The 18,834-nt window shown below is 50.7% G+C and overlaps 1 protein-coding gene across 1 annotated transcript in view; it reads right to left on the bottom strand.

Moving 5' to 3' along the window:
• The window catches only part of LOC142825339 (maestro heat-like repeat-containing protein family member 2B), a 44,664-nt gene extending 43,753 nt beyond the window's left edge, over positions 1–911 (bottom strand). The window contains exon 1 of the mRNA XM_075917295.1: positions 786–911. Within this exon, the coding sequence (XP_075773410.1) occupies positions 786–825 (40 nt within the window). The 5' untranslated portion in view covers positions 826–911. The remainder of the gene's footprint in view (positions 1–785) is intronic.
• Positions 912–18,834: the final 17,923 nt, after the last annotated feature.

Below are 18,834 nucleotides of genomic sequence, written 5' to 3'. Positions count from 1 at the left end.
TCAGAACTGTAACTTACATTGCCCATACAGTTGCAATAGTAATGGTGTAGGATTAAGAGCTAAGAAACGCTTTGTTATCCTCCATTTAATATGCTAGCTATCCACTTAATATCTTAAGTAGACAGCAGGTACATCTAGACTGCAGAGTTTTTCCAGGATACCAGAGATATCCCAGAAAAGCTCTGCCACGTCCAAGGAATGCGTCTGCTTTTCCAAAAAAATATTGGAAAAGCAGACATGTTTTTTCAGCATCTCTGTAAACCTTGTTCTACGAGGAAGAAGGGATGTTCTGAAAGAGGCTTTTTTTCTGACATTTGGCCCACTGTAGACGGGCCAACTGTCAGAAAAGCCTCTTTCAGAAGAAAAGTGATAGAACTTTGTAGTCTAGACACAGTCAGCTAGAAGAGAAGTCCTTCTGTGTTTTCTCTTCTAATTTCTCCCATCTCTGATGCTTTGCACCTCTAGATTTTGGCTCCAAGGATGCAGAAGTCATAAAATAAGGACCCATATTAAACATAAAACAACTGGAGAAAGGAAAGAAGACCTTCCCCATAACATCCAATAGTGACTCAGGTTGTCAGGAAAGTTTCCAGGTTCAGAGGCTGTAGGCCAGTCCTTCAACTCAAGTCAATTAAAAGGGAAGTCAGTAGAGGCTCACTGGATTTACAGCAGCTAATGATCTGGTCATATAAATGGAGAATATTACACGTTTCTATGCACCCATGCTCTTGAATGTGTATGTGTGGATACAGGTTGGATATAAAAAATACAATAGTGACCCTTACCTCTATCAATTACCTCCTGTTCACTCACAAATGTATTCATGGTTTAGTCTTTCCTCAACACCTTCTCTCAATCCTTTCTCCCTCCAACTAGCTCCAGTACTGAGAGATAGATGGCCTCTCAGTCTGTCAACCAGAACTTCCAGTTAAACTTACACAAGCACTATTGTGACATCCTTGTGACCAAAGCAAATTCCATAAACTGTTGATGACCAGGTAGGCACACAGGGACTCTGTCACTGTGCTGGAGAGAACTATGGTTAAGATGACCTGTCACCTGTCTATGACTTTTACTAAAAATTGCCCTAAATAAATTTTAGGTGCTGGGGAAAAGCAGCACTCCAGCAGACTCCACTGCTCTGAGAGCAGGCTAGGGTGCCACTACTACTTCCACTCCAGGTGGGTGAACAGCCCAGGGTACCCTGACTGCTCTCCAACCATTGCTCCAGCACAGCATCTGGCCCCAGGGATGCCCTGAGATGTACCACACCAACTACTGTGGAAGTCACAAAGGTCCCAGAAAGTCACAGAATCCATGATTTCTGTGATAGAAATGTAGCCGTGTTAGTCTCGTGTAGCTGAAACAAAAAAAGGACTATGTAGAACTTTAAAGACTAACAAGATGGTTTATTAGGTGATGAGCTTTCGTGGGCCAGACCCACTTCCACAGATCAAATAGTGGAAGAAAATTGGCACAACCATATATACCAAAGGATACAATAAAAAAAATGAACACATAAAATTTGATTTGTCCTTTTCATATGTGTACATTTTTTTGATTGTATCCTTTGGTATATATGGTTGTGTCAATTTTCTTCCACTATTTGATCTGAGGAAGTGGGTCTGGCCCACGGAAGCTCATCACCTAATAAACCATCTTGTTAGTCTTTAAAGTGCTACATAGTCCTGGTTTTGTTTCATGATTTCTGTGACCTCCATGAATGATTCACAGCCTTATTCATAATCACTTTCTCCCAAATAGGCCTCTACCTACAGGTTCACAACCATCTCCTCCCTGTTGGTCAGACTCAATTCTTAAATGCCTATGCCCTGGGTTACTTCCTTCAGTTTCTGAAACAAAGCATTGTCCCCATGACATTCCAAGAACTTATTGGATATTTTGTGTTTTATCATATTACTTTTCCCACTGATGTCTAGGTAGGTAAAGTTCCTCATTACTATAAGGGCCTGTGTTCTGGATATTTGTTTTATTTGTTCTAGAAATGCCTCATCTCCCTCCTCCTCCTGGTTTGGATGTGTTTTCCCCACTTCGTCTTTACCCAGAGACTTTCAACCGGTCTGCCTCTTGCCTCTTTCTGGAACTCAGAACAAGTGTACAATACAACACCACCTCCCTTTTATTCCTACATGCTCTTCCTGAACAAGATGTACCCCTCTATGCCAATACTGCAGTTATGAGATTTATCCCATCAAGTATCTGAGATGCCACTTAAGCTCAGTTATGACTTGTCTATTAGTACTCCCAATTCTAACTGCTTAGTCCTGTTATTCCTTGAATTTGTGAGTAGACGTCTAAAGCAGTGATACTCAAAATGGTCCATGAAACCACTTTGAGAAAACTGCTAACTGGCTACACTGGTGTGTTTATTTACTGGTGCCGCAGCCACAAAGCCTCGTGGCTCCCATTGGATCCGATTTGCTGTTTGCAGCCAAAGGGAGCCATGGGAAACAGCAGCCACAGTTCCTTTTGCTATGACTGGCTAACCAGAGCCAAAGGGACCTGCAAGGCTCCGTGGCCTCAGTGCTGGTAAATAAACACACCGGCGCAGCCAGTTAGCAACTTTCTCAAAGTGGTTTCACGGAGCACTTTGAGAAACACTGATCTAAGGTATTGATCAAATTCCCCCCAGGGATTTCCCTCTTGTTGCTCCTGTAATTCTACTCTAATTTTCCATATCTGATTCTCCCCAAAGAACTAGTCCTCTATTAAAGATACCTTTTGAACCTAGTTGCCTTTTGTCACCTGCCCCTACTCAACTTAGTTTAAAGCCCTTCTAATAAGATTGGTGAGTCACTGCATTAAGATGTCCTTCCCTTTTGTGGTCAGATCCACCCCATCTCTTCCCAGCAAACCACCTTCCTGCAACAGTATGCCATGACTGAGGAAGTCAAAACCTCCCATCCATCCATCTTCATCACACTATTATGTGGACATGCTTACCATTTAGTGTAAAGAGCAGAAAAAACACTCAGTGCAGGAAACAAGGGGACTGAAACTGAAGCTGTCAAGTTCACCTGCTTCCATTTTCAGTAACTGATCCATCTGGATCTCTCAAGCTAGTGGGGATGTCCAAGGCAGAAAAATATTTCTGTAGATCAGCATGTGATTATTTGTATTGCGGTACTGCCTCATAGTCCCAGTCATAGGCCAGAATCTCATTGCCTTAGAACCTGTACAAACTCAGAATAAGATGGTCCTTAACTGTCATTAAGTAATATTTATTCACAGCACAACAGAGAAGATAATTAAGCAAGAAGATAAGCCTACTTTGACCAGGTACCAACATGAAACTAGTGTAATAATACTACATATTTAGGAAACTTTATCCCTGATTCAGGGTCTGTCGTGGCTAAGCTTCAGTTCCATACCATTGTGCAAACTGGGGTCTTATACAACTGCGCTAGATAGAAAGTGTACAGCAGTACAGTTCAAGAGTACTCCATATTTAATACATGCACAGGAGGCCACTTCCACAAGAAGCTAAGGGCATGGTCAGCACAGAGAGACTTCCTGTCTCTGCTAGTTTTTCGCATCCCTCACTGTCTACACCTGCTCCATAAGTTCAGGCCTTTCAAAAACACAGCATCATGTACAGGTAACTGTAACAATGCTTGTTCGTTGTATCTGTTTACATGAGGGCAAGGCATCCAATATCAGTCCACTATGGGTGGATCAGCAATAGGAATAATGTTTGTGCATGTGACAAATAACCCCAGGACCACAGAACAGATTAAGGACACCAATGTGTGTAGCAAAGTCATCACAAACACCGTGCAGACGTCAGGGAACTCATAAGTTAGCATATAACCTTAATTCAGATCTTGGTGCAATAGTATATCCTCAAAAGGAAACTTTACTTATTAATTGGTTGTATTTTACTTATCAGTTGGTTGTATTTTACAAGATAAAAAGCTGAATCGTTGGTTGAATGTTAGTTTATTTGCCCCAGGGCCAGATTTTTACAAAAACAAGTCATGTGCACATACACAACTAAGAGTTCTGCAGCAACGCACACTGTCCTGCAGCAATTAGTAGTGGGATCCTGCCCTTAGCAAGTCCTGGGCTTACAATTCACATGCTTATCTCACTAATAGGTATCAATTGATCAGCCTGTACTGCATATGGCTTGACAATTTACCATCACTCAAAACACATTACAGTCAGAGAGGATGATAAATATACCATTTATTCACCATTATGTACAAAGTCCAACATGTCCAAGGAGGCAAGAAAACAAAACTGGTGAATACAGAAAAAACATTACAGCCTCTCTCCGAGTTACAGACCAAACACTTGGCTGTAACTCGATCAGTTCGTAACTTGGACCCCATTGAGTTACACGTGACCGCGCTGTTTGTAAGCATGGGTCAAGTTCGTAACTCGGGGACCGCCTTTACGACTGCTCCATGGGAGCTTTGATCGTAAGTGCGAACAGTCGTAACTCGACCATTTGCAACTCGGGGAGCAGCTGTACTGCAAAAAATAGACTGATAGCAAGAAGCTTTTGTACAATGTGCAGTAAGATGCACACCTTAATCCCGCTCAGTGTTTGACTGACTCTAATTCAACCTAAGTTTTGTCAGAGTAGGGTATGAGGCCCAGATCTTCAAAGGTATTTAGACTAATTTCCATTGAAACCAATGGGAGCCAGGAATCTCAATACCTGGGAGGATCTGAGCAAGGACGGCAGAATTTGATGCAACAACAATATGCATTTCTAGAGAGATTTTCTTTTTTAAATCATTTTACTAACTCTCTGATTCAAATATAAGCCATTATTAGCAAATAATTATATTTTTTCTATCCCTATTAGAGCACAGACAAATAGGAGAGTGGAAATAACATGATTTATTTAAAAGATTTTAACCAGGTTCTTTCATGGAAAAAAATTAAAGATCCAGCATTGTACAGATCACTCTGCTGAGATGTGAGCCAAATGACTTAAAGCAGAATTCCAATATTACTTCTCTTTTTTGAAAGTTTTCTCATAAACTCCTCAAAATATCTGCCTCCACCTAGTGGTGTGGGTTTGCATAACTTTTGTTATTTATATTCCCTGTTGTAGAAATACATCAAATTATACTCCGCATGATTCTATGATTCTATCTGTAGGGACAGGGATAATCCTGGGAAGAGGCTCTTTTTTCCTTCACTACTCTATAGAGGTTCTTATACTGCTTGTTGTCAGCAAGACATGAGAAGTCATTCTTCCGCTCTACTCTGCGCTGGTTAGGCCTCAGTTGGAGTATTGTGTCCAGTTCTGGGCACCACATTTCAAGAAAGATGTGGAGAAACTGGAGAGGGTCCAGAGAAGAGCAACAAGAATGATTAAAGGTCTAGAGAACATGACCTATGAAGGAAAGCTGAAAGAATTGGGTTTGTTTAGTTTAGAAAAGAGAAGACTGAGGGGGAACATGATAGCCATTTTCAGGTATCTAAAAGGGTGTCATAAGGAGGAGGGAGAAAACTTGTTCATCTTGGCCTCTGAGGATAGAACAAGAAGCAATGGGCTTAAACTGCAGCAAGGGAGATTTAGGTTGGACATTAGGAAAAAGTTCCTAACTATCAGGGTAGTCAAACACTAGGGCTGTGTCTAGAATGCATCCTTTTTCCGTAGAAGGGATGCAAATTAGACACATCACAATTGCAAATGAAGTGGGGATTTAAATCCCCCCCACTTCATTTGCATAAACATGGCTGCCGCTTTTTTCCGGCTCGGAGCTTTGCCGGAAAAAAGCGCCAGTCTAGACGGGGATCTTTCGGAAAATAAAGCCTTTTCCAAAAGATCCCTTATACCTCTTTAAAAAAGGAATAAGGGATCTTTCGGAAAAGGCTTTATTTTCCGAAAGATCCCCGTCTAGACTGGCGCTTTTTCCAGCAAAGCTCCGAGCCAGAAAAAAGCGGCAGCCATGTTTATGCAAATGAAGAGGTGGGGCTTTAAATCCCCGCTTCATTTGCAATTGTGATGTGTCTAATTTGCATTCCTTTTACGGAAAAAGGATGCAGTCTAGACACAGCCTGGAAGAAACTGCCCAGGGAGGTTGTGGAATCCCCATCTCTGGAGATATTTAAGAGTAGGTTAAATGAATGTCTATCAGGGATGGTCTAGACAGTATTTGGTCTTTCCATGAGGGTAGGGGCCTGGATTCGATGACCTCTCGAGGTCCCTTCCAGTCCTAGTATTCTACGATTCTATGATTCTTTTCATCCATAAACATTTTTACAGACAAAGGGAACGTGATGCAATTGACATGGCCTTGGGATCCCCTCCTGGAGGCCCTATGGTCCAACCATACCCTGCCTAGAGAGACAATAGAAAAGTCCTCCAGGCAGACTGGAGTGGCTGTGGGAGAAGCAACCAATCAGGGCCAGGAAAGTCCTATAAAAGCAGCTGAAAGACCAGATATCAGTCAGTGTCTCTGGAGGCCACAAGGTATGCAGAACCAGGAGACAGGCTGCCTGAGAGAGTGGCAGCACTGCAGACAGCTCCTTGTGAAGAGCTATTGGCGAGTGCTGGACTGTGATGGGACTTTGAAATAAAGCCCTGAGGTAAGGGCAAAAATGCTGTATTTTGGTGGGGTAGCTCTGGGGACACCACTCTCTTTGAGTGGGGAACAAACTTGAAAGGACATAAGAGAGCTAACCAAGATAGGCGCCGATTAGATGTGTACCCTGGAAGGGGTTTTGATGAGCACACACAATGAGTGAGACTCGGCCAGAGACTGTGTCACCGAAGTCAGACGAGAGAGTGCAGGCACATGGTTTCTTAGTATACCTGCAGTGCAGGAAACCCTATTCAGACCTAAAGGGCAGACACCAAGTCTAAGGGTACGTCTACACTACAACGTTAATTCGAACTAACTTAGTTCGAATTAGTTAATTCGAACTAAGCTAATTCGAACGAACGCGTCTAGAACTAAAAACTAGTTCGAATTAGCGTTTTGCTAATTCGAACTAGCGCGTCCACACTGATTGGACGCAGGGGGGCATTTAAGGGCAGCTGAAACCGGTTCTGGCAGGGCATCAGGTCAGTAGTTGCTTTGTGTGGCTGCTGTCTGAGGCTCGTGCTTAAAGGGAACCCCCTGGACAACCGGTTCTCAGCTTTTCCTGCTTGCTTGCCAACCTCGCCGAGGGACAGCAAAGCGTCGGTCTCTGTGCCCGTCTGTGTCGGTGCTTCCCTTCAGGGGGGGCCGCCGCAGGTGGCAACATGGAGCCACGGCTCGCCCTGCACCTTCTGGTGCACGTTCTGGACTTGCTGCTGCAAGCCTGCCACCAATGGCTCAAGGCTGCCTGGCACCACCTGGGGAACGTCAGCCCCCTGCCTCTCCGCCTGGCTGCCCTGGGGGCCGTGGAGGAGCCGCCGCGGCGCCCCGGCACCGGCGTGCCCCGCCGCGTCTGGCGTCTGGACACCAGCAGCGACTGGTGGGACCGCATCGTCCTGGAGCGCTGGGAGGACCGACAGTGGACCCAGAACTTTAGGATGAGGAGGGACACCTTCCTGGAGCTCTGCGAGTGGCTCGCCCCTGCCCTGCAAAGAAGGGACACTCGCATGAGACCCGCCGTCCCCCTCCAGAAGCGGGTGGCCATCGCCCTCTGGAAGCTCTCCGCGCCGGACAGCTACCGATCCGTCGGGAACCAGTTCGGCGTGGGGAGATCCACCATCGGAGCGGTGCTCATGCAGGTAAGGCGCTCGTCGGCCACCGAGCCGGGGGGGGAGGGTAGCTGCGAGGAGGGGATGGACCGCCCCAGGGACAAAGGGGGGGCGGGAGGAGGCGAAAGCGCCCCACACCGGAGGGGTCGGGCTGTCCCGGCCGTACTACACGCCGCCAGGGGGGTTGCTTCCGGGAGTGGGGCGTGGGGCACTGCAAGGACACGCACGCTCCCAGCTACCCGGGCGCCCCACTGATTGGCGCTTTGCTGTGTCTCTCTCCGCAGGTGGTCAAGGCCATCAACCGGGTGCTGCTCCGCAGGGTGGTCCGCCTCGCCGACCCGGACGCCGTCATCCGGGGATTCGGCGCCCTCGGCTTCCCCAACTGCGGGGGGGCCATCGACGGGACGCACATCCCCATCCGTGCCCCGGAACACCAGGCGTCCCGGTACGTCAACAGAAAGGGGTACTTCTCTGTGATCCTGCAGGCCGTGTGTGACCACCGGGGACAGTTCACGGACATTAATGTGGGCTGGTCTGGCAAAGCACACGACGCACGGGTGTACCGCGACTCCTCCGTGTGCCAGCGGCTGCAGGACGGGACCTTCTTCCCCGACCGCCACATCAGGGTCGGGGACGTGGACATGCCCGTGTGCCTGGTGGGGGATGCCGCCTACCCACTGCAGCCCTGGCTCATGAAGCCCTACACGGGGCACCTCAATCCCTCCCGCCAGGTCTTCAATGCCAGGCTGACCAGGGCCCGCATCGTGGTGGAGGGGGCCTTCGGACGACTGAAAGCCCGCTTTCGATGCCTCCTCACCCGTCTGGACCTGGCCGAGCACAACATCCCTCCCGTGGTGGCGGCATGTTGTGTGCTCCACAATTTGTGTGAGCGGAAGGGGGAGGCTTTCCTGCCAGCCTGGATGGCTGAGGCTGACCGCATGGCTGGACACTACGGTTAGCCCCGCACCGCCGCCGTCCGGGAAGCCCAGCGGGGGGCCGTCCGGATCCGGGAAGCCCTGCGGGAGAGCTTCCAGGTGGAGGAGGAGGAGGACGGACCTCTCCCTTGCATGCCCCACTGGGGCCTTCTTCCACCCTACCCCCCCTCCTTCCCCTTTCCCCTCCCTACCTACTGTCAAATAAAGACACCTGTTTTTCAAACAAAACCGTCTGTTTATTTCACAGAACTGGGGTGGGGGGAGGGAAGAATGAAGGTGGGAGAAGGGAGGGGGAAACCTGGGACGAGGGAGCTGGAAGGGGAGGGGAAGGGAAGGGAGGAAGGGAAAGGAAAGCTCAGGGGTGGGAGTCCGGCTGCCTCTCCCGTCTCACCACACTGCGGGTCCGGGGGCGTTGGTGGGGAATGGTTGTGGAGGGTGGGGCAGGAGGGACGGGGGGGGTGTGGAGGAAGCAGGAGCGGAAGCAGGAGTGGGAGCAGGGGGAGCAAGAGGGGGAGCAGGGGGAGGAGGAAATGGGAAGCGGTCCAGCAGGCTCTGGAGGTGGCCTCGCAGGGCACGGCCCTGCTCCTCCAGAGCCTCCAGACTCCTCCGGCGCAGCCTGAGGTCCTCCTGGACCCAGTGGTCCTGGACACGGAGCTGTCGATCCAGGAACCGGAGGTGCCGCCTCTGGTAGTCCTCCTGGTCCCTGGCTGTCCTGCTTGCCTGGGCGCGGGCGGCTGCTGCAGGCGGGGTGGTGCGCCCTGCAGGCCCAGGTGCTGCAGCTGTGGTGCAAGAAGACCAGCGGTCAATATCCCCAGGGGCCCAGGTGTGTGAAACCCAGCTCCCCTCTGCAAGGCCAGGGCCCCTGCAGGATCCCCAGCTGCTGCTCCGTGGTGGGCAAGGCCCAGGCGCACGGTCCCGGCGCTTCCTCTCGCCCCAGCCCCCCGTACACATAAGGGGAACACGAGGGTACTCACAGGTGGACGCCTCCCCGGCCTCTGACGATGCAGGCGAGCGGCTCTGTGGCGTGCCTCGGGGGTCCTGGGTCCTGGGCAGGCTGGCGGCAGGCTCCTGGCTCTCAGAGCCCTCTTCCTCCTCCTCTGTGTCCAGGAGCGGTCCCTCTGCCCCGGGGTCAATCACGTCCCGGGGGGCAGGGACGGCATGAGGCCCCAGGATGCGGTCCAGGGCATGGAATTGGGGGCAGGCCTCCGGGTCGGCCCCTGGCAGGCAAGCCCGGGAGTAGGACTGCCGCAAGTCCTTAATTTTGCAGCGCACCTGCTCCCGGCTGCGCTGGTGGCCCCTGGCGGCCAGGCTGGCAGCCATGCGTCCGTAGACGGCCACGTTCCGGTGGCTAGTGCGGAGATCGTGGACATTGGAGGCTTCCCCCCAAACCTCGATGAGGTCCACGATCTCCGCACTTGACCAGGCGGGCGCCCGCCTTTTGCGCCCCCGGGCAGGCTCCTGGGAGCCACCAGGCTGGTCCTGGGGAGCAGTGGAGGGCTGGGAGCCCTCGGATGGCTGGCTCATCCTGTGGCAGGTGCAGGCTGTGCAGGCACGGGTGCTTGCAGCCTTGCAACTGGCACAAAGTGAGTAGCCAGCCCGTGGCCCTTTAAGGGCTCCGGGGCCGGGAGGGGGGCAATAGAGTTTCCCTGGTGTTGGCCAGAGTGGCCACCAGGGAAACCTGGGAAGCCTTAGCCTCCCACTAGTTCGAATTAAGGGTCTACACAGCCCTTAATTCGAACTAGCTAGTTCGAACTAGGCGTTAGTCCTCGTAAAATGAGGTTTATCTAGTTCGAACTAAGCGCTCCGTTAGTTTGAATTAAGTTTGAACTAACGGAGCGCTAGTGTAGCGCCTAGGAAAGTTAGTTCGAACTAACGTCCGTTTGTTCGAACTAACTTTTCAGTGTAGACATACCCTAAGTGCCTTAGGCCCAGAACCTCAGAGGTATTTAGGCTCTTAGGGTATGTTTACACTGCAGTGTTTTTCCAGAATAACTGCCGTTAGTCCAGAAAAAAATACTTGCGTCCATACTGCTATTGCATTCTTCTGACAAAAAGTTGAAAGAACGGAGGGGTTCTTTCACGAGGAAGACGTCTTTGTCTGAAAGAGCAGAAGAGGGAGTTCTTTTGAAAGAAGAGGCCTCCAGGAAATAGCACAGGTGCCCTGGTGGCCACTCCGTCCAAACTAATCAGAACTCTATAGTCCCTGTCTCCAGCCAGCTCTTAAAGCTGCAGGCACCTGGGACAACACTTGTGGCAGGGGGCTGGCCCAGAGAGCTGCACCTCACTGCGTGGCTGTGACTGCCACACTAATTGGGACCCATGGCCCAGCCACAAGCCTCCTGAGACCTCTCTGGCCCTCACAGGGAGCATGACCAGGGCTCCCAGGACTCAGCCAGAGGCCCGAAGAGGTTTGTGCCATAGTGGTCCAGGGCAGAGATCCTGGCCTTCCTGTAGGTTTTGGATGAGCAGGAGACCCTGCAGGATCTCGGCTCCCAGTGGCACAATGCCGACATATACGGTCGGATGGCCGAGGCTCTGGCCACAAGAGGCCACCACTTCCAGAACCTCATACAAGTATGGAGCAAAGTGAAGGAGCTCTGCCAGGGCTATGCGAGGGCAAGGGAGCACAGCTCTCTCTCTGGGGCAGGACCCCACTCCTAGCCCTACTACGCTGAGCTCCACCACATCCTGGGGGGTGGTTCAGCCCCTTCCTCACCCCTGGTGGTGGACTTGGGGCTGGAGACGCTCATCTTTGCCAACCCAGGGCTCCCAGGCCAGGAGGAGGAAGAATCCGACGACGAGCTGGAGGAGGAGGAGGAGATGGCCAGCACAGTCACCCTCACCCTCAAGCCCGTACCCCAGGGCCTGGATGTCTTACACGCATTCTCTGAGGACGGGGAGGAATCATCAGGTGAGTGCTCTGTTTCTCACACACACAGGGCAGGGAAGGCGGGCGCAGAGAGGATGGGATGCAATCGTCGCTTGGTCATCTTGGCCTGGATATTGTGCTACACTCCGTGCACGTGGAACTACATGCAGTGCCAGTCTGCAACATGCAGCCCCAGGAGGCAGCCCCAAAGCACCTCCAGGCAGGGCCAGCCCGAGCCCTTTGGCACCCTGGGTCCAGGCATGCGGCGCCACCCCCAGGCGCAGGGTGCATGCGTGGGCCTGACCCCCAGGGCGCTCGGCGCATGCGCGAGCTGGTCACGGCCACTGGCGCGCAGCCCGGGGCCGCCCCCAGGATGCACAGCACATGCGCTGCCCAGCCTGGTCCGGCCAGCGCTGCTGGCACGCACGCTGGGCCGTGCAGGGCCCCGCAGCCATGGGTGGAAGGGTGCTGTTGGCCAGCGCCGCGGGGCCGGCGCTGCGGGATCCGGGCACGTGGCTCCTGATGGCAGCTGTAAGGGACGCCATGCACCCCTTACAGCTGCCATTAGGCGCCCCTCATCGGCTGGCGCCTTGGGCAGCTGCCCGGCTCACCCATGCCTCCATCCGGCCCTGTCCCCAGGGTCCTGTTCACGGGCTCTGGGGAGGCCACACACACATCTGACCCCTGGGGGAGATACCCTCCCACCACTAACCACTGCTGGAAGCAGGCTGGGGACAAGGGCACACACATGGCTGCACACAGACTTAGGAGTGCCGCACACGGGAATGCCTGCACACTTGAGGCACCACCCACTTCCACGGACAGCGCTGGCAGGTGTGCGTGCAGCCCCCATGGAAGAGCAGACTGCTCCAGGCCCCTCTCCTGCCCATGGCATCCCACTGTGGCCGACCACTTCCCTTGCCCTGCCTGTCTGTGGGATGAGGATGGGGGGGAGCAAGAAGCATGGTCCCCTGGGCACCTCAGGGCCTCTGTGAGGCAGGGCCGATGTCCAGGCCACACATAGCCTTGCTCCTGGAACATCCCTGCCCTCTAGCCTGAGGACTCTTGTTCTCAGCTCACAGAGGAGGGCACGGACTCAGGGACAGTGTCTGCATGGATGACTGACCGCCTCTTCCTCTTTATTCTCCACAGCCGGACTAGCATCACTAATGGGCGATCACCGCCAGCTGAGGCAGCCGCCTGATCCTGGGGGAGCTACAAGTGCAGGAGGGTCCAGGGGGACCTGATGAGACAGCACGTGGTCATCCTCCAAGGCATGCAACGGATCCTGGCCCAGAAGGACCAGGAGGACGCTCAGGGGCCGTGTCTACATTTGCGAGATTTTGCGCAAAAACTTGCCGCCTGTCTACACTGGCCACGAGTTCTTGCGCAAGAACTATGATGCGCCCGCTCAGGAATAAGCCCTCTTGAAGAAGTGTTCTTGCGCAAGAGGCCAGTGTAGACAGGCAACATGAATTTCTTGTGCAAGAAATCTCGATGGCTAAAATGGCCATCGGAGCTTTCTTGCGCAAGAGAGCGTCTACACCGGCACGGATGCTTTTGCGCAAAAGCACATCTCTTGCACAAAAGTACATGCCAGTGTAGACGCTCTCTTGCACAAATACTTTAATGCAAAAACTCTTGCGTTAAAAGTATTTGTGCAAAATCTTGCCAATGTAGATGTAGCCAGGGTGTGTCTAGACTACAGGGTTTTTTCCAAAAATGTGGCCTTTTTTTGAAAAAACTTCCCCTGCATCTAAACTGCTGCCATGTTCTTTTGAAAGTAAATCGAAAGACCATGGCTGGTTTTTTAACTATGGAAAACCTCGTTTTACGAGGAATAACGCCTTTTTTCAAAAGTGCTCTTTCAAAAAAAGGCACTATGTATTGCAAACTGTGCTTTTTCGAAAGCGAGCATCCCGACTGTCTCGGTGCTCTCTTTTGAAAATGTGGCTTGCTTTTTCAAAAGTACCGGTTGTAGTCTAGATGCTCTTTCGAAAGAGGCTTGCAGTCTAGATGGGACCCAAATATGGGCTCAGATGGTGCAGCAGAGCCAAAACATGTGTGCTACCATATATGAAATGATGGCACACCCAGCTCCTGTCCCTGTCCCTGTCCCTGTCCCCGCTGCTCCCACTGCCCTCCCTGCTCCTGCTTCTCCTGTTGTCCCAGACCCCACCCACCTCCCGAGGTTGCCGAGGTCCTGAGACCTGAGGTGGCACTTCCAGCTGCACCACGCACCACTCCCAGCCCTGAGTCCCCCTCCTCCTTGGCCCTATCCAGGGAAGAAAAGGAGGAGTTGCACTATATGTAAGAGAGCACTATGACTGCTCTGAACTCCAGTATAAAGAGGGAGAAAAACCTGTTGAGAGTCTATGGGTTAAGTTTAGAGGAGCAAACAACAGCAGTGATGTTGTGGTTGGTGTCTGCTACAAGCCACCGAATCAGGTGGATGAGGTAGATGAGGCTTTCTTCGGACACCTGAGAGAAGCTTCCAGATCTCAGGCCCTGGTTCTTGTGGGGGACTTTAATCACCCTGACATCTGTTGGGAAACCAATATGGCAGTACACAGGCAATTTAGGAAGTTTTTGGACAATATTGGGGATAACTTCTTGACACAAGTGCTAAAGGATCCAACCAGGGGCCATGCGCAGCTTGACCGTCTGCTCACAAACAGGGAGGAACTAATAGGGGAAGTAGAGGTGGGTGACAACCTTGGAGGCAGTGATAATGAGATGGTAGATTTCAGGATCCTGATCAAAGGAAGAAAAGAGAGTAGTAAAATACACACCTTGGACTTCAAAAAAGCAGATTTTGACTCCCTCAGAGACCAGATGGGCAGAATCCCCTGGGATGCTAACATGAAGGGGAAAGGAGTCCAGGACAGCTGGCAGTATTTTAAAGAAGCCTTATTGAAGGCACAGAAAGTAACCATCCCGACACGTAGCAAGAGAGGCAAACATGGTAGGAGACCGGATTGGCTTACAGGGGAAATCCTTGGTAAACTTAAGCACAAAAAGGAAGCTTACAAAAAGTGGAAACTTGGACAAATGACCAGGGAGAGCTATAAATGTATAGCTCAAGAATGCCGGGGGGTTATCAGGAAGGCGAAAGCGGAAATGGAATTGCGATTGGCTACGGATGTGAAGGATAACAAGAAAGGTTTGGTTCTAGGACCGGTTTTGTTCAATATCTTTATTAATGACCTGGATGAGGGGATGGATTGCACCCTCAGCAAGTTTGCAGATGATACTAAGCTAGGGGGAGAAGTAGATATGCTTGAGGGCAGAGATAGCGTCCAGAGTGACTTAGACAAATTGGAGGATTGGGCCACAAGAAATCTGATGAGGTTCAACAAGACGGAAGAATCCAAAGCATAGTTACAAGCTGGGGACCAACCAGCTAAGTAGTAGTTCTGCAGAAAAGGACCTGGGGGTTACAGTGGATAAGAAGCTGGATATGAGTCAACAGTGTTCCCTTGTAGCCAAAAAGGCTAATGGCATATTAGGTTGCATTAAGAGGAGCATTGCCAGCAGATCCAGAGATGTCATTATTCCCCTTTATTCGGCTTTGGTGAGGCCACATCTGGAGTATTGTGTCCAATTCTGGGCCCCCCACTACAAAAGGATGTGGACGCATTGGAGAGAGTCCAGCAGAGGGCAACCAAAATGATTAGGGGGCTGGAGCATATGACTTATGAGGAGAGGCTGAGGGAGTTGGGTCTGTTTAGTCTGCAGAAGATAGGAGTGAGGGGGGATTTGATAGCAGCCTTCAACTTCCTGAAGGGAGGTTCCAAAGAGGCTGGAGAGAGGCTGTTCTCAGTAGTGACAGATGGCAGAACAAGGAGCAATGGTCTCAAGTTGTGGTGGGAGAGGTCCAGGTTGGATATTAGGAAAAACTATTTCACTAGGAGGGCAGTGAAGCACTGGAATGGGTTATCTAGGGAAGTAGTGGAGTCTCCATCCCTAGAGGTGTTTAAGTCTTGGCTTGACAAAGCCCTGGTCGGGTTGATTTAGTTGGGATTGGTCCTGCCTAGAGCAGGGGGCTGGACTTGATGACCTCCTGAGGTCTTTTCCAGCTCTATGGTTCTATGATTCTATGATTCTAGGTTCTGAATCCTGCTCCTCCGTAGTTACTTTTATTATGGACAAAATACAAAGTTCTTGGTTTTCAACACAAAACTGGTATCTGTACTGATACCAAGGAAGGGGGGAAGGGAAAGATTGTTGTGGGAAAGGCAGAGAGGGGCAAGGCACAGGCCTCTAGTGGGGGGGGGGGTCATGGGGAGAGTTGGTGGGGTCTTTCAAAGAAACTCTCCCTCAGAGCTTCCCAGATGTGCACCCTCATTTGATGGGCCTGGTGGATGGCAGCTGTGCACGGCGCATTCCACGTGGATACAGGCCCTGTTTAGTTGGGTATTAAATTGGTCCCTGCTGAGGTCCAGGTGGCAGGTGTATAGCTTCATCAGCCATGGCATGAGGAGTAGGCCACATCCCCCATGATGCACAGTGGCATCTATGTTATACCAAATAAAAGCAAGCAGGATCTTATGAGGGGGATAAGGCAAAAAGCCACATTTATTGTAAAGATAATAATAAAAAATAAAGATGTTGTTCAACTACTTAACCCTTATACATATAAACATTCATTCATCCATTTATTCAGGTTCTGTGTATTTGTTATAGTTACCAGCCTGGAAGTTGCTTGTGACAGAAAAATGGCCAGGTATTCTGTACGCAAGTGATGGTAGTGGGGAGCGAAGTCCTGATCAGATGTGCATCTGAAGCTCCTGGTAGGCTGGCAGCAGAACCTTGGACTCTGATTCCATAGTTTTTTAGTCCAGTTCTTATAGGAATTTTTTCCTATGCCAGTCTATGGAAATTGCTGCATCATGCTGATGTCTTCAGGGTGGCTGCCAGGTGCTTGACAGTGATCTCATCGGGTGGACCTTCAGTATTTGACACCTTTTGGTTGCACTGGCACCTGACGCCTTTTTCAGCCCTTTGTTGCTGTATTCTCAGGCTGGCACCTCTCAGAACCATTCACTCATCATCCAAGCACTCTCTCTCTTACATACATTCCTTAATTAATGTTTCCCATACAATATTTTTGTATAATAATAACTTTACATATCTCAGAGTTGTAGTTACAAAAAGTTTCTGGATGGTATTGCTTAAAACAGTCTCTGAGTGCTGAATAAAGTTACAATGTTTTAAAGAGAACAGGCGTTAAGTAAGTAATAATGCCCTTAGTCAATTACAGGGCTTGGCTCCCATAGCAGAGTTAGTGGATTGACAGTGCATTGTTACAATGTATCTCTGCAATGTCAATTTCAAGCAGCCCCTTGCACAAGCTTGAGCATGCCCTGGAGCACAGAGAGGGGGCTGTTTCTGGCTACATAGGATTATATTCTTAACAGTTCTAAATTACATAACCTAATACATTATATTCTAAAGGGGCAATAATAATGATAAATCTAAACATTTAACAATCTTAACAAATAATAAGAATAAGAATAAGAATTAATAATAAATCTAAACACTTTAAGTTGTGGGGAACAAATTATGGGGAGTCACTTTCATTTGGGGGAATCATTTTCAATATATGAATATGTTATCCCTACATCTGCACATCCCCAACCTGACAGTCATGCTGGGGGAAGAATGTGCCAACCTCCAGCTAGTGGTAGAGGCTGGAATTCCTGAAAATGTGTGCATCGTGAGCTCTGCCCAACCACCCAACAAAAATGTCCATGAACTGTCCATGGTGGTAGACCAAGGCCTGCAGCACCATGCAGAAATAGCCCTTGCAGTTGATGTATTGGGCGGCTCGATGCTGTGGTGCATGCATGGGAATATGGGTTCCATTTATGGCCCCACCGCAGGTGGGGAAGCCCAGGGTGGCAAATCTGGCCATGATGGGGTCCAGGTCTCCCAAGCAGATGACCCTGTATAGCAGGATGGAGTTAGGCCTTCACCACCTGCAGAAGGAGACAAAGAAATACAGAAAACAGAGAATGAGAGGGGGTGCCTGAGCCCTTGGGAGGTTCCGGAGTCCCTCTTCCTCCTTTCCCCCTCAAACACCGCAGGAGCCACCCCCTATGAGTCGTCCCCCACCCCCTGCAGGACTGTGTGAGGGCGGGATGGCACATCCCCCCCAGGGATGGGACTTTCCCTCCACTCCCAGCCCACCCCCCACAGCCTCGCACCCCTTTCCCTAGGGTCCCCCTTTTCCAAGACTTCCCCCCCCCCCAGAGATTCTGAGAACACCTTACTTCCATGAGGAGGGCCCGGACAGTGGACTTTCCCATGCCAAACTACTTGCCCATAGACCACTAACTGTCTGGGGTGGCGAGCTTCCAGACAGCGACGGTGACCCACTTGTCCAGGGGGATGGCGGGTCGTATCTGGGTATCCCGTCAATGGAGGACAGGGGCAAGCCAGGCACACAGCTCCATGAAGGTGGCCTTCTTCATACGAAAGTTATGGAGCCATTGCTGGTTGTCCCACCACTCCATGACCAGCTGGTCGCACCAGTCGGAACTGGTGTCCAGCCTCCAAAACCGTCTCTTCACTGTGGGATACAGTTGCCAGGGCCTTGCTCCGCACACAGGGAGAGGGTCTCAATGATGAGCTCGGTGTCGAGCTCGTGCAGGGCCAGGAAGCAGCCTGCACAAACAGAAGCTGCAGCAGTGTGGGGCCATCGCATGCCCACAGGCAGCTTCGGCTCCATGGCAAAGAGTATGCCGTGGTGTCCAAAAGCCGGGCAACCAGAGCACACACTGCAAAAGCTTTGCTGTCCCTCGGAGAGGTAGGCAAGCAAGCAGCGGGGTCCCTTTAAGCACATGTCTCAGCTAGCCTTAGGCAACAGCACCCAGAAGCAACTCCTGGTAAACCTCATTGCAGGAGGAATAACAGCTAATTCAATTTAGGGCTTTAATTTGGAATCCCGTTTCACTGCCGCGTGTAGACGCGGGCAGTTACTTCGGCCTAGTCAATTTCTAAAATGGCGACTGGACGGGAACATGCTAATGAAACGCGGGATATTTAAATCCTGCGCTTCATTTGCAATTTCGGTCACCCTCATTCGCCTCCCTAGATCGAACTAGGGGGCTACTGTAGACATACACTTCCAGAAAAGCTTATTCCAAAAGAAGCTTGCAGTCTAGACGTAGCCCTAAAGTCCATTGCTTTCAATGGATGTTAGAAGGCTAAATACCTTTATGGATCTGGGCCCTACTCCTACAAAATGATCCACACAGATGGATCTGTGTGTCTGCATTCATGTCAATGGTACTCTACACAGACACAATGAAAGATTAAGGAGTAAAGGATATTTATTTGTGATATATCTC

This window comes from Pelodiscus sinensis, unplaced genomic scaffold, assembly GCF_049634645.1.
Source record: "Pelodiscus sinensis isolate JC-2024 unplaced genomic scaffold, ASM4963464v1 ctg49, whole genome shotgun sequence".
NCBI classification, from domain to species: Eukaryota; Metazoa; Chordata; order Testudines; family Trionychidae; genus Pelodiscus; species Pelodiscus sinensis.
This window is presented reverse-complemented; position numbering and strand designations above follow the sequence as displayed.